Source organism: Pelophylax lessonae, assembly GCF_965119305.1.
Source record: "Pelophylax lessonae genome assembly, chromosome: 7".
Lineage (NCBI taxonomy): Eukaryota > Metazoa > Chordata > Amphibia > Anura > Ranidae > Pelophylax > Pelophylax lessonae.
In genome coordinates this window covers 223,564,468-223,579,268 of record NC_138774.1, presented here as the reverse complement: position 1 = coordinate 223,579,268, position 14,801 = coordinate 223,564,468, and the positions used below count along the sequence as shown (strand labels likewise).

At 41.9% G+C, this 14,801-nt stretch overlaps 1 protein-coding gene across 7 annotated transcripts in view; it reads right to left on the bottom strand.

Moving 5' to 3' along the window:
* Positions 1–14,801, bottom strand: part of RAPGEF1 (Rap guanine nucleotide exchange factor 1) — a 182,987-nt gene that overhangs the window by 17,198 nt on the left and 150,988 nt on the right. For all 7 annotated transcript variants that reach the window (XM_082263004.1, XM_082263006.1, XM_082263007.1 and 4 more), the window contains 4 exons: positions 8,866–8,954; positions 3,432–3,555; positions 3,271–3,346; positions 2,505–2,589 (listed from right to left, as the gene is read on the bottom strand). In XM_082263004.1, the coding sequence (XP_082119130.1) occupies positions 2,505–2,589; positions 3,271–3,346; positions 3,432–3,555; positions 8,866–8,954 (374 nt within the window). The remainder of the gene's footprint in view (positions 1–2,504; positions 2,590–3,270; positions 3,347–3,431; positions 3,556–8,865; positions 8,955–14,801) is intronic.

Genomic DNA, 14,801 nt, shown 5'->3' with positions numbered 1-14,801 from the left:
AAGACTCCGAAGGACCACTGCTAATACAGACAGCCTAAAATCAAAGGAGCCGCTTTCAAAGAGGCATCACAGATAAACTGTAACCCTTGATCAACTGATCCACCAGCTCCGTAAAGGCAGGGGGAAGCAGTTTCCCATTCCAGGTCCCAGTGTAAAAGTTTAGCCCACTCGTCAAGAGTTTGCGACACCAGAGCAATAGTAAATACCGGCCTAAGCCGAACCTGCCATAGAGAAACAAATGGCGGGCCAGAGCCTCGGCTCTCCAATCAACCGGATATTTAAAGGCCAAGGAAACCTCAACCGGAAGTAAGGTAGCTTTATTTAACCTGGAAACCGGCGAGTCCACTACTACTTTTTTAGCAGGGAATTCTTATAAGGATACCACATAGCAAAACACTTAGGGTGTGTTTTGGACCCCACTGTTATGTGACAATGTTGTCAAAGTAAGCGGGAAAGGGGAACACCCCCGCCACAGTGGAGGACCTGTGGTGCCAAAAGGGACCTGCACCCTTGACGCAGCATTTCTGTCATGTTTAAAATGTTTCGCGCTGACACAATCAGTGCATCCACCAGCACCTTTTCATGCGTGGCTAGAGGAGCAGAGGAAACATCTTTACTGTCTGAGCACCTTAGGGTGACTGGCGCCCGCGGTGGCCAAAACAGATTCAGGATCCGATAGACAGATGAGGCAGGGGAGGGCAGTGGACGCTATATACTGTATACTAAGGTTACCCGGAAAAACAATCAGGGGAGGATCCCTCAAGGAGGACGCCGAACCAAGGTACACAAATGGACCACCTACTGGACCCCGCAAAATACAAGGGGGTCGCCCTTCTAGCCCCTCCATAGAGGCCCACACAATAGGAAATAGCCCCAAAACCCTCCAGGGGTATAGGGGGGACAGCTACTTACCATACCACGAACAGAGTGGGCTCTGCTCCTGACAGACCACCGCTCCATTGGGATGTGGGTGGCTGTGGGCCAGGAGGAATGCTGCAACTCAGGCCAGGCCATATGCGCCCTTATGAGACGTTTAACTCGCAGGCCAGCCCCCATCCAGTGGGGCTATGTCACGGCCAAAAAAATCCATTGAAAAGGCAAATAATTGCCAGGACTAGAGATCCCAGCAAGGAACTAGGTCCTTACTCCTGACTAGGCAGAAAAAAACGGAGTGCCTATAGCTGAGTGTGGGTGTATTTTCCCTGGGATTGCCCATGAGCGTAGTCAAGCTTTTTCCTGCCTTATGTCCTACTCCTGTAGGGGGCAGTAAAACCCAACGGTTAAGAAGAATCAGGAGCTGTGTCCGTCAATGAACGAAAGAGAAATATGGTTCTCCTACTCCGTACTATCCAGTACATGCTCTGTAAATGTATTCGGTGATCAGGGTGTGTTGGTGACTGCATTGCTATAACCCAACATGGGCTTCTGCACACAGTGGCCACACGCATTTCTCTGCAGGCCCACATGGGCTGTCAATAGGGGAAACTAAGTAATTTCTGATACAACTCAGTGGAATTGACATGTAATATAAACATTTCACAATATAACTGGCATTATTTAATCTTACTTTGCTGGGGTGACTACAAACACACTTTAAAATTAACTAAACTTTCTGTACGCTTTTTCTATACACCTTTCCTTGAACATCATCCGTATTATTATACTTTGCCGCAAACCCAATCAAAATCTATTCATCTAATTGATGACACCGTTTGAGTGGGCAGAGCTGAATGATAAAGAGAATGTTTTCCTTTGAGAAGGATAAGAGTGCACATGGGCAGAAACAGCCTTCTCAACAGCAGGGGGCAGCACTAGTCCATAGCCTGGGTTACCGGTCGCTAAGCACATTGCATAGGAAACACAAAATCTAAATATAGGAAGTGCTGTCAATATTAAAATCTATTACCAAAACTATGCTCCCCCTCCCCTCGTCAATTAATCACCTACACTGCTTAGTGAGTCACTGACCTGCCGCTGTATAATTGTTCCAGGGCAGTGACCCCCCCAAGGTAGTGAAGAAAGAATGAGTCGGACTGTTTTGGAGCCTGCACCTTTAAATACAAGTCAGCAATAGGAGCTCCCATGTTTCTGAATTCACAGGGTTCACCAGGAAAACAGCACTAAACGAATTGCAGAGGATACCATTGCTGAAAATCTGCTAAAAAATACAACCTGTCTGGCCGTCTCTGGCTTTTGTGAGATGCTGACCTGGAATAAGGAAGCAAACTCCTAATCAACATGTTGGTTTTAAATCAGTAACTTAGCATGTACCAAAGCCATTGGTTCACCACGATACCTAGGGAACTAGTATTTTCAGAATAACAAAGGCAGGCTCAATAATCTCTTTGCAAATTTCCTTGAATTCTCTTAGAAACTATCCATCAAGGCCTTTGGTGTCAGGGAGATTGTATGAAGGGGAATGAGAGACACTAGCTGAACAATGTTACCTTACTCAGCCATTAAACTCCACAATTAAAATACCCCTTGTCATATGGAAAGGATATCTGTACTGCAGTTTCTGAATCAGCTCCTCCGGTGTAATGAATGTCCGGTAAGTGGTCAGGAAAGCCTCACAATAAAGGACCAGATCTGCAGAAGAGAATTTAGCAACAAAATATATTTTATTGTGTCTCAGAAACATCACAAGATGACTAGCAGTGTGACTGTGGAATAAAGGACAGATATTGTGCAGGAAAGCTGGATAAAGCATTTTATCCAGAGTCCGCCCGCATCCCAGAACTGTGAGGTCATACAGACACGCTGCAGCAAGAAGAGCCCCGGGGCAATCCTTATCCGGGAGGAAACTCCTTGGAATGTAACCCGGATCTGTGCACAGCTCTCCATCTGCTGAGATGTTGCGAAAAACTGGAGTAGTGAATATAACAGCGACAATACTGAACACATTTAACAGGCATCCTCAACTGAATATCTGGTAGTAGAAGTGACAGCTTTCATAGACAAATCATTTTAAAAAGGACAATATCAGTCAAATCAGCACACAGCTGAAACCATTTTTTACATGACTGATTATTAAAATGGACTTTTTTTGTGATTTAACAACTCCTGATGACCACAGGTGACACTTTCCCTGAAGGTAGTGACACAAGGCTGGCAAAAATGCTACAAAATTGAAGTCAATGATGAGAGCGATGCCTCGCTCATTCAGCAGGCGAGGAAGGAAAAGATGCAAGCAGAGGGGTTTGACATTATCCTAACTGTTGGTGTGAATATTTCCTGAACGATGTAAAGGTGGTGTAGAAAAAGGCTTACCTTTTCGGTCTGTCTCTGTGGCATGGACAAGTAAAATATCTCCAGAACCACCCCTGACATCTGGCCCATCGTCTCCCTGCATGTACAAAGCTCATTAGTAACTTTTACAAAAGAACTAAAAGGGGACAAGCCACATCCACTGCCTATTATGAGCTGCTCACCTCTTGTTTCAGTGTGAGTTTTGCCATGATCTCATTGTGGTCTACAAGGGAGAGTTCATCCGGTTCCTCGCTCTCCTCTGCCTCTGGTGTTTCATGATCATGCCCGCCAGGAGAATTTGGGAGCCTGTAAAATGAAGGTTTTCAGCATGTTATGAATGTGGATCAACAAAGCAAAAGATAGGCTTTGACTCTGCACAGGACCATGAGCTACACATAGCATTCCTGGGGCCATGGGCCAACATGCTGTGACCTAAATACCACGGCTGGTTCCTTTTATAAGATCAATCAATAGAATATTACACAGCTAGTCACCACTGTAGCGGTTCAATCATCATTTAAAGAAACCCGCACTCAGAGAAATAATGGCTGCCTCCATTTCAAAAAACTTTCTGGCTGTCACGCAGATTCACTGACTTCTGTGTTTTCTGAGCACCACTGGCCTGGAACCAACATTCAGACAAGGAGTTCTGATTTCACTCTCACCTTTACAGGCTGCATGCTTGTTCCAGGTCAGTCGCTCAAAGCCCTGAAGCCACCAGATTAGCATGGAAGCCAGGCAATGCACCTTTTCAAAAGTAGTCAGCATTAGAAGTCTCCATATTACTATCAATATAGTATATGTTAAAAGGGTGTCCTAAAATGTAACCAAACCCATCAATTTAATGGTTCCCCAAAAAGATTACATTCAAGGCATGCCATGAATGATGACTGTCACAGCTGTTTGTGCTCTAAACTGCCATCAAATGGCTGGTGTCATAACTGATCACATGCGCACCTGCAGATTAAAGAGAATCTGTTGCACCACACAATACCTGTGTGAGAAGCCTCGAACAAACGATTCTGTGATTCAAAAACTACAATTATTGTGCTGAATCTCTGGTCACCTTCATTGCAAATGATGATTACTTAAAGCGGAACTAAACCCTGCTAACCTTCACACCCATGGAAGCTGCCTTCTTAGCCTTTAAAGAAGTCTGTTGGTGTCAACATTAACATTGCTCTTATCAGTGCAGCCCTTCTGAATAATTATCTGCAGTGCCAATCACAAATCAACCCCTTCTTGTTCTAGATGTAGAGATTTTAAAGAATGCAGAAAAAGCACTAATTCTCTGATGCAGATTACATTGGTAGCACATGCAAGGCAGACTTCATATCATTAGCTACCTTTAAAAGTCTGAAAGAAAAAAAGAAAACATTTCCCCACTGTGATCAAATATAAAACCTGCCTTGAATAATAAGCCCCAGAAAGACGGATGCAGGAATATACTTTACTCTTATGTGGCAACAGTGAGGCCCAGTCGCCTACAAATTCTGTTACCTGGATGCCAAATAGAATGTTCGAGGGCAACAACAAAACTGACCATTTTTATTTTTCAAGTGCAGGTCACAGAATGTGAAATTAGAATGACTGCTATGGTCACAGACTTCATTCTTATTTGCTTGGCTTTCCAATACAACAGCCTGCACTGCTACCTACATGCAGTATAAATTGGGTAAGACAGTACATTTTGTATTACACCTCCCTCTATAGCAGAGAGCTCAGCCCACTGCTATTATAGAGCAGGCACCACTGACAGCCTCACAGCAGCTGTACAAGGGGTCATTAATGAACCTATCATTAAAAGTAACACTGCGTGTGAAATGACTAATTAATCTTTCTATGCATGGCAATGAGCAGAGGTGGTAAATGTGTCTTAATAAGGAACCGACACTGTCATGGTGGCAAGCGGAATGACTGGGAGCCACAAATAACACAAGCTACTTGACATGGAAATGTAATTGTTTAACATGCCATTATTTGCCTGGATGATGAAAGAGTGAAGGTGAGCGAGGAGGAGGAGGAGATGGGGAGGGAAGCACAGAGGACAGGCTAGACAGATAGAACAAGGATGAACTGAAAGATCACAAAGCAGTGAGCACACAGAGCAAAGTACTAGATGAAGATTAAACCACATGAGGGAGGACGACTGGTTTGACACAGGAAATGCAAGCTGTGTCTATAAATGACAGGGTCTCAAAACATTATAATTAGAGACCCTGCTGGCTCTTTTATGTTAAAGCGGTAGTAAATTTAGGCATTAAAAAAAAAAAAAAAAAAAAAAAAACTAAAAAACCTCCCCTGCAAGCAATGATATATTGGGGTTTATTTACTAAAGCTAGAGAGTGCACAATCAGGCTCACTTCTGCATAGAAACCATTCAGCTTCTAACCTCCCTCTTTTTCAATTAAGCTTTGGCAATAAAACCTGGAAGCTAATTGATTTCTATGCAGAAGTGAGCCTGATTTTGCATTCTCCAGCTTTAGTAAATAAACTCTATAGTGTTTGTATGCATTGCATACTAGCACATTATAAAATACTTACCTTAGAACGAAGCCCTTCTGCCTTGCTGCACTGTTGCCGGGGCTTCCATCTTCACCTGGTCTTCCTTCCAGGTTTGCAGGCCCCAGCTGTATGAATGGCCGGGCCGCGATTACATCACTACCACGAGTCATGGCCCGGCACAGAGCTCTGAAAGTTCAGTATGAGTATGCCATCCCTTCAGAGCGCATGCACTTGTGACGTCACCAGCTGCATCCCATGTAAATATCTCCTAAACATTACAAATTTAGGAGATGTTCACTGTACCTACAGGTATGCCTTATTAAAGGCTTACCTATGGGTACAAGTTCAAAAGTGGACTTTACTAACACTTTAAAGTCAAAAAATATTTTCAAACATGGGCAGGAGTCTTCACATTTGCCCAAGCAGCAAATTTAATCTTGTCCGATACCAGGGATAAACATGACAGCTGCACTTTCTAAGTCACCAGCCATAGTTAAGTGCAGCCCTAGCTCCTTAAAACAAGAGGTAACAATTTGTCATCATCTTCATCTGTCATAAAAAAAAAAAAAAGTGGTATTTATGCCTCACCAGAGGGTAGTAGATAGAGCCATGCAGGTCATTGTTTTATAACCCGAGTGTCGCAATGCCATCAAGGACTGATGGATAATAGCACACATGAAGCTAACAATACAGAATATTATAACCATCATACACGCAGCTATTTTTGCTTTTCAGTGCAAAATACAGAAAAAATAGGGGGAAATTCAATAAAGCTCCTGTGCCACTTTTCTGCCATTATTCCCTCTTGTTAATGTATTGCACCAAATTAATGATGCACTTGTGACACTTCTGGTTCTAATAGTAGCTCATACAGCAAATCCAGGTAGTTCTAAAATGAGCCACGTTTACATTGTGTCGCACTGAATGCATCAAATGCAAAAGTGGCGTTGATTAGGGCCAACTCTCTTTTGGCCTATTAAGAGAAACGGTGTCAGACAAATTTTGCAAAAGTGTCTCGGTGCATTCTAAATGCGGTGCAGCATGAGCAATATTCAAGTACAAGTTCTAGACAGGTATATGAATTTGGCGCATTCTTCTCTACTTTTAGAATGCGTGCGAGATAGCTTCGCGAAATCTGCCAGCGCCAGTCTTTATTAATTCCAGTGAATGATTTTTATCAGGAATAGCCAAGAAGTCAGTAAACCTGATTACAGGAGAACAGGACACATAAATGTACTCAAGAGTGTGCAGTTTTTTTCTTATTGTCCAAATGAGTGTTCAGATGAATTTGGGACAAAGGTGTATTGCTAGCATGTAGTATGGCCCACTTTTAAAGTCCAAGACCAGGCAGTGCTATCTAGCAGAGACGTAAAGATTACAAGATCGGCTAAGAACATAATTTCTTTGGTAGCTACAACAGTTTATATACATATGCATTTTAATTGTATGTTTGGTTGTCTGTCTAGAGTTAAAGCATTACTAAACCCACAACAGTAAAAGAAGTCTGTATATGCAGTAAAGCATTCTTGTTTTAGTCACTGTGGAACCTAAGGGGTTAATCCTGCCTTCTCTGGTCCTCCCCTTCTTCCCCTGTCCCCAATCCATCTCCTGATAGCACAGAGTCTTGGGGGCAAGCTGCACATGCTCGGTTTGGTGTGTATTGCTAGAGAGTTTTGCTTTTTGTTTTCTTGGGAGGGTGCATATGCTCAGCACAAGGCCAATCAGCACTGTCCAGACAGCGGGCCCATGGGTCCTGCAGCCTCATAGGATAATCAGGGGAGAATGAAAACTCCTACTACTAGCTTTAACCAGACACGGATAGAAGTCAAAAGACTGTTCTAACTGCTGATGTGAAAAGGTATTTAGCAGTTTATATTTAATAAAACTATTGCATTTCTATGTACTGTGGGAGACGAGATATATTAAATGCAGAGGCTTGGGTTTGACACTTTAACCAATTAAAGACCGGGCCTATTTCTGACACTTGTTGTTTACAAGTTAAAATCGTGTTTTTGTGCTGGAAAATTACTTAGAACCCCCAAACATTATATATTTTTTTTAGCAGAGACCCTAGAGAATAAAATGGAGATCGTTGCAATATTTTTTATCACATCATATTTGCGCAGCGGTCTTCCAAACAATTTATTTTGGAAAAAATTCACTTTTTTTAATTAAAAAATAAGAAAACAGTAAAGTTAGCCTAATTTTTTCTATAATGTAAAAGATAATGTTACGTCGAGTAAATAGATACCCAACATGTCATGCTTCAAAATTGCACACTCTTGGAATTATTGGTACTTAAAAATCCCCATAGGCGACATTTTAAAAAATTCTACAGGTTACCAGCTTAGAGCTACAGAGGAGGTCTCTAACGATCGCGTGTGGTTTGGACACCGTTTACATATGCGGGCGGAACTTGTGAATACGTTCGCGCCTGAGCTAATGGGGACAGGGCGTTTACATTTTTTTCCTTCCAATTTTTTTTATCTAATATTTTTATTTTTACAGTTTAAAAAAAAAAATATTTGATAATTTTTATTCCTATTACAAGGAATGTAAACATCCCTTGTAATAGAAATAAGCATGACAGACCTCTTTCGTGTGAGATCTGGAGTCAAAGACTGCAGAACTCACATCTACACTAAGAAAAAAAAGTATTTTTTTTTTCCATGATGAAAAAAAATTGGCTCTTTAAATGCGTTGCTAGGAGACTACATTTGACTTCACTCCGGTCCTCCAAGACCATAAAGTCGAGTGGGGGCCATCTTGCCCTCACTCGACTTCCTGCCTGTGAGGAGCGCAGACCGGATTGTTTTCCCAGCTGCCCGCGGGTCCGGGACGCGGCGGGGGGCACCCCTCCCACCACACCGTAACCACCCTTATGTGAAAGAGGACCTCCCGCAGATTCAAAAAATTATATTCACTGTCAGAGTACCGACATATATCTGGGGCTGGCGGTCCCGGCAGTGGTTAAGCTTTGAGAATAAGGAATGTGGAACAAATGTGCTAGGTATAAAATGAACAGAAAGTAAAGAACATCATACATGTGTTGCTTTAGGTGGGCCACAGGACTAGAAACAAGGAAGAGGAAGGACAAAAATAGAACAGTACCTGTCTGTGGTTTCGTGGTTCTCGCTGCCAGGAACGCAGGGCTGAGAAGAGGAAGCTCTCTGATGTTCATCATCGATTATAGGAGATTCCTGCAGGAGACCAAAGCCATCACTTTCATACACAGTAAGTTATGGTATTGTAAGCTAGATCATGGGGCACTTCCCCTTCTCTATAGAACACTGATCATTTACTGCTGTTGTCACATTTACCAACACACAGGCACCCTCTCACCACACCACATTCTTCTACACCCATACAGAATGACACTAGTATTATATAGAACGTACACCCTGACACCTCCTTTCACCCTTAACTGAAATAAAAAACAAAACAGCAGCAATGAAGAAATACAAAAACACAAATTCAAAGGTACCTTTACCCTATGCAATGCAAATTTCACAGAACACAAAGCAAGATGCTTCCAGGGTAACATGTACCTGTTCCTTACGCCCAATGAGGCAGCCATTTTAATACAGGGATGCAAGATGACATCTTTGAGGCGTTAAGCAGAATGAAAGCCAGTAACATCACTAATAGGCAGCATTAAATAGCTTAACAGGGGCAATCAATTGAACTGACCTTTGGAGATGAGCCGCCCTCTTCAAACTAATCTCTAACCCATACGCCTACATTTTGTATGCCCCAGGATGCCCAAGCTCATCTCTACTGACCATCACGTTCATTGTTTGTGCTCTATAAGGGGTATTTAGTAAGCAATAACTTTCTGCTGTAATGGAAACTTCTGGATTGTTGATTTAACTCAACTTCATAAGCCTTCAATGATTTTTTTTTTATTATTTCTAAAAGCAGAATGGAAACTGCAGCACTGGATGGAATTTATTTTATTAATTGCCTGTCTGAACACAAAAAAAGGTTAGCAGTGTGTCCTTTTATTTCCAAAGTTTATAGGCTTCATCCAGCTGGCTTCTGCCTTTTACAGTACAGCCAGTGGCTTTTTATCATTCAGTGTTTGATCTGTCTTTTCAGGTTTTGTGCAACGATAAGGGCATAAAACAGAAGAAGCACTGAATGAAGCATTGTTTAAAAGAAAGATCATTTGTGTACATACAACCTTATGAGTGGTCACTGACATAGGATGACAGTCAGTCATGTAAGCGTGATATAACCAGCCAGACAAATATGCAGACACAGACTTTAAATGGTTCCCCTACCCCAAGAAGTATCAGGTGGTTCTCTACTACTGCCATAGACATTCGATTATTGTCAGTCCTAGTGACCACTGACACCGAATAGAGTGATGTGGAAAAACAAAAATGTACAGCATATATTTTATTTATTTTTTCTTTTTCATCTTTTAGATCATAATTTTCTTCAGCTGCATTTGTATGCCCTATTTGTGTTCGGTCTCCTGTGTCCGCCCCCGGGGGGTTTCCCTCTGGCCTTGTGGTCGCACCTCCTACTACAGCGTGCTTTATTGCATGCCGAACAGGTAGGATAGTGTATACTACTTTTGACTTCTGTGTCATGGACACTACTCAATTTTTTGTTTTACTATAGCCACTATTTTGAATAAGCTCTGACATTATATCATTAAATGTACAAGCTATTACAAACATGTATATCATGATTTTGTACTAATTGTATTTTTCTTTTTCTTTATCATCTTAGCTCATTATTACATTTCTTTCATGACAAATATATTTATGTGATACCCTCAAAGATACCCCTGAAGAAGCGGCGGTAGTGCTGCGAAACATGTTGGGTTAATTGTTGTGGGCTACCACCCCTCCTGCACAAAGACCATCCATTGTGGATGCAACTGGGTACAAAAGCATACACACTATTTACCCTTGTGTTTAGGAGAATATGTATATGACTATATTTGTATGAAATTATATGACTGTTTATTATCGGTGTGATATAATCCAATTTTGTACAATATACTGTGACTTCTCCAATCACAGTGTATTTTTTATTGCTGTTTACAATAAAGTTATATTTTGCTTTTTTACTTTAATATATGTTTTTTTGTCATATCTGGTATACCACATAATACCCAAGCACCCTATTGTAAAGTCCCCTTCTGTGGCACCCAGCTATACTTCCTAGTATAACTTTTCACACTTAAATATTCAATAGGGACGTGGTGCTTTTCAAATAACTTTAAACTTATAGAGATAGTCCTCTGTTTACAAAAATGTACAGTTGTCACCGAAACAAGAGATTACAAGAAATACTTCAACGGAGAAACCTGCTCCAGTGACAACTGTCTGTGATGGGATTTGTCCTCCCTATGGCTCAACCCTAGGGTCACCAGCGTGATTCAATACAGAAAGTTTTGACTAGAACAACCCTCTACACGCAGGCTGTCAGTGATATGATTACACCAACAATGACCACAAGAGAGCACTGCATGGACCCACTGGATAGTGAATGATGATATAGAACAATATAATCGAATGTGGATGACACTGCGTAAATAGTCAAACAATAAAAAGTTTATTTGAAGACAATTCCATAGTTAATTCATGCATCCATGATGCAGGATAGTGATAAACCATGCACAAACTCCATTGACCTGCACTGTTAAACCCTGATAGGTAAAACCCACAGGATGGATCCTCTCTGGTGTGCTGCCAGTGTAGCATGACCAGCCAGGACGGTGCTGTGGTGCAGGCGGCTGTAATATTCTCCAAGCTGTGGAAATAGCAATAGGAGGGAATAACAGTGTGTCACGGAGAGGGGAGGAGGACCACACTCTGCCAGATGAAAGGAAGGTAGTAGATGTAACAATCAGCCGGTGGTGGAGCTGACCAGTGGCTATGTACACAGCGGGAGAACAGCCCGAGCAGGACGTCAGACCCTCGGGGAGTGGCAGTCTGGAGCCAGGCTTGAGCCACTGGTGGCGCGTGGGAGGGGGAAGGAGGAGGAAGAGGCAGAAAGAGGTCACTATTGTCCTTAGTTGGTACATCTCCTGCCTTCCTTTCACCTGGGAGAGTGTGGTCCTCCTCCTCTGTTCGGGACACAACCGGATTCCCTCCTATTGTTATTTCCACGGCTTGGAGAAGATTACGGCCGCCTGCACCGCAGCACTGTCCTGGCTGGTCCATCCTGTGAGTTTTTACCTATCAGGGTTAAACAGTGCGGGTCAAGGGAGTTTGTGCATGGTTGATCACTGTCCTGGATCATGGATGCATGTATCAACTATGGAATTGTCCCCAAACAAACTTTTTATCGTTTGACTATTTACACAGTGCCATCCACATTCAATTATATTGTTCTAGATCATCATTCATTATCCAGTAGGTCCACTCAGTGCTCTCTTGTGGTCATTGTTGGTGTAACTGTATGTTTCAGCACCTTTCCTGGTGCATTATTTCCACACAGCTGCTCTATGACCCCTGGGTGGTTTTTGCTCATTATTATGGAGGGAGCGCAGGTCCCATTTTCCTAGCGCCAGTCCTTTTTGCTTTCACATCGTCAGTGATATGAGGCTGCACCCACATGGCAAAATAGCTGCTTGCACCGTGCAAAGTAAAAGGTACATGTGACCAATCTAAAATAGTTTTGCAGTGATCTTCAAAATGAGGTACTCAGAAAACCAATATATATATATATATATATATATATATATATATATATATATATATATATATATATATATTAATATATATATATATATTAGATGACCTCCTCTGCAGTCTATTAGAGGAGTACTACCCACCAAAGCATTGATGGTTTTCCCATTACAAGCTCTGCAATCCATTATTCTATTCCTTTAGACTTTTCAGGTATACCTTGTGACCACATTAGAGAAAAATAAATTGAAATCACAAAGTAACATTTATTCCTCTAACATTAGGTCGCTTTTATATGCCCAGTATCTGCTTTCTACTATTACCAAAATATAACAAGACACAGCCACAAAGGAAACACAGACTGTAGCAACTGCTTGGCAGCACAGTGATAAAGGATGTGGTGAAAAGATGGTGACACTACAGACAGCAAGAAAGCAAGCAAGCACAGTTATATTGAGAAGCCGCTGTTAGAGGAGATGAGGTGATGCAGGACATCCAAATCTGAGTGGAGAGGGAATAACCTCCACTCATACAGCAGAAGAAATGACGTAATTCAGGCTTTGTGACTTTATAACTCACTATTACCTAACAAGAAGAGCATTACAAAGACATTAAATGGTATTAGTAGGTATAATGGCGTTTGGCCAAATTTACTTTGTTAGTTTATCAACTATTTTATTTTGTTTTAAAAATTTGCATAAAATCGTTATTTAACAAATACATCTTTTTGTAAAACACCCTGCCCTTTTTTTTGTTTTTTTAATTAAAACTGCTTACCTGCATGCTTGCTGGTATCCTGTGTATGCCTGATCACGTCTGATGCTGCGTCCCTCCCCTGACTTATTCATTAGTCTGATCTCTCCTGCTCTTCAATTCTATTTTAGCCCCCTTAGCTATTAAAGTGCACCTCGAGCCAGAGATTAGAGAATGGTTAGAGCCTCCGTCAGGACATTTTTGCTGTCTGTGGCTTGTTCAGATTTCTCCTTCTCCCTCCCGTGAAGTTGTCACCAGGATAGAAAGTGAGAGGAACTTTTTTTTTAGCAGGGACACAATAGCAATAAAAATGGTTCATCCCCTTTGGAGATCCCCCTTACTATCTTCCACAGTGACAACATTGTCACCTGGACAGGAAGTAAAAAAGTTTTTTCCCCAAAAGGACATAGAGAGAAAAATCAAAGTTACAGGGGGTTCCCTCTTTGCCCAAAGCTAAGAAGACAAAAAACCCTTTTGGCTAGACGTACAATAAGAAAGCCATGCTTTTGTCTACAGCTTACCACAAGCTGACTTTAAAGTGATATTAAAGCCCAACTGCTTTATTTAAAGAAAGAAAATAAAAAAGGGGGGGGGGGGTCATATATACCGGCTCTATGCAATGGTATACCACAGAATGGTCCCAAACTACTTTAAGCCGTAAATATGAAATAGTCACACACAAGTAAAAATGAAATATATAAAAAACATAATGCATTGGGCTTTAATGTAGTTTCTTAAAGTGGAATTAAAAGAGAAGCTTTTTTTTTTATATATATATATATATATATATATATATATATATATATATATACTTACCTTAGTGGATGCTGCGTCTGTCTCCCCCCCCCCCCCCCCCGGCTCTAAGATTGAGAACATGAGCGATCAAAGAATGCTGATTGCTCAGTTCTCAGAGCTCCATGATCAGAGAGTTGGTGATCAGTCAGCGGCTCTGCGCTGCATCCCCTGCACTGACTGGAGCGCTGGGCTATGGAGGGGCAGTAGTGGCTGGCTCAGGTTCTCAGCAACTTGCTGAGAGGCTGAGCCATGTGCCTGGTCCAGGCATCTGGGTGGATCCTGACCATATTGTCTGGATCTTTCCCCAGCGGGCTTCGGCCTATTGCCTGCTGAAAATGGGTCACAGGAGTCCAGAACGAACTTCATTCCTGTGATTCACAGACGAGCTTTGGCTGTACTTCTCCTTTAAGCTCTCTTCTGTCATAAATGCTTCTCCCTGCCTAACAGTGGTAATGTACACTGAGCAAAGCATGCACAGCTCAGAGTACATTTACAGCATCGCTCTGCTGTGATGATGAACTAGTGACTCCCATGCGTGGGCATGACGCCATCGCAGCCCAGCCATTCAAGCAGTTAGAGGGAACCCAGAAGGAAGACCTGGTGAAGATAAAGTGCCTGAGACTAGCTGAAATGCAGGAACCACAGGTAAGTCTGCCTTAATATCCTAATATACAGTGCATACCAGCACATTATAGCATAAATCTCTTGGGGGCTCCATAAAAAAAAAAAAGAAAAAAAAAAGAAGGGGAGTATTTTTGCTTTAAAATAAAAACATACCCAGTAAAATTTTGATTTTGAAAACATGAATAGTAAATTCACAAATTTGTCTTTTCAAACAAGCCAACAATG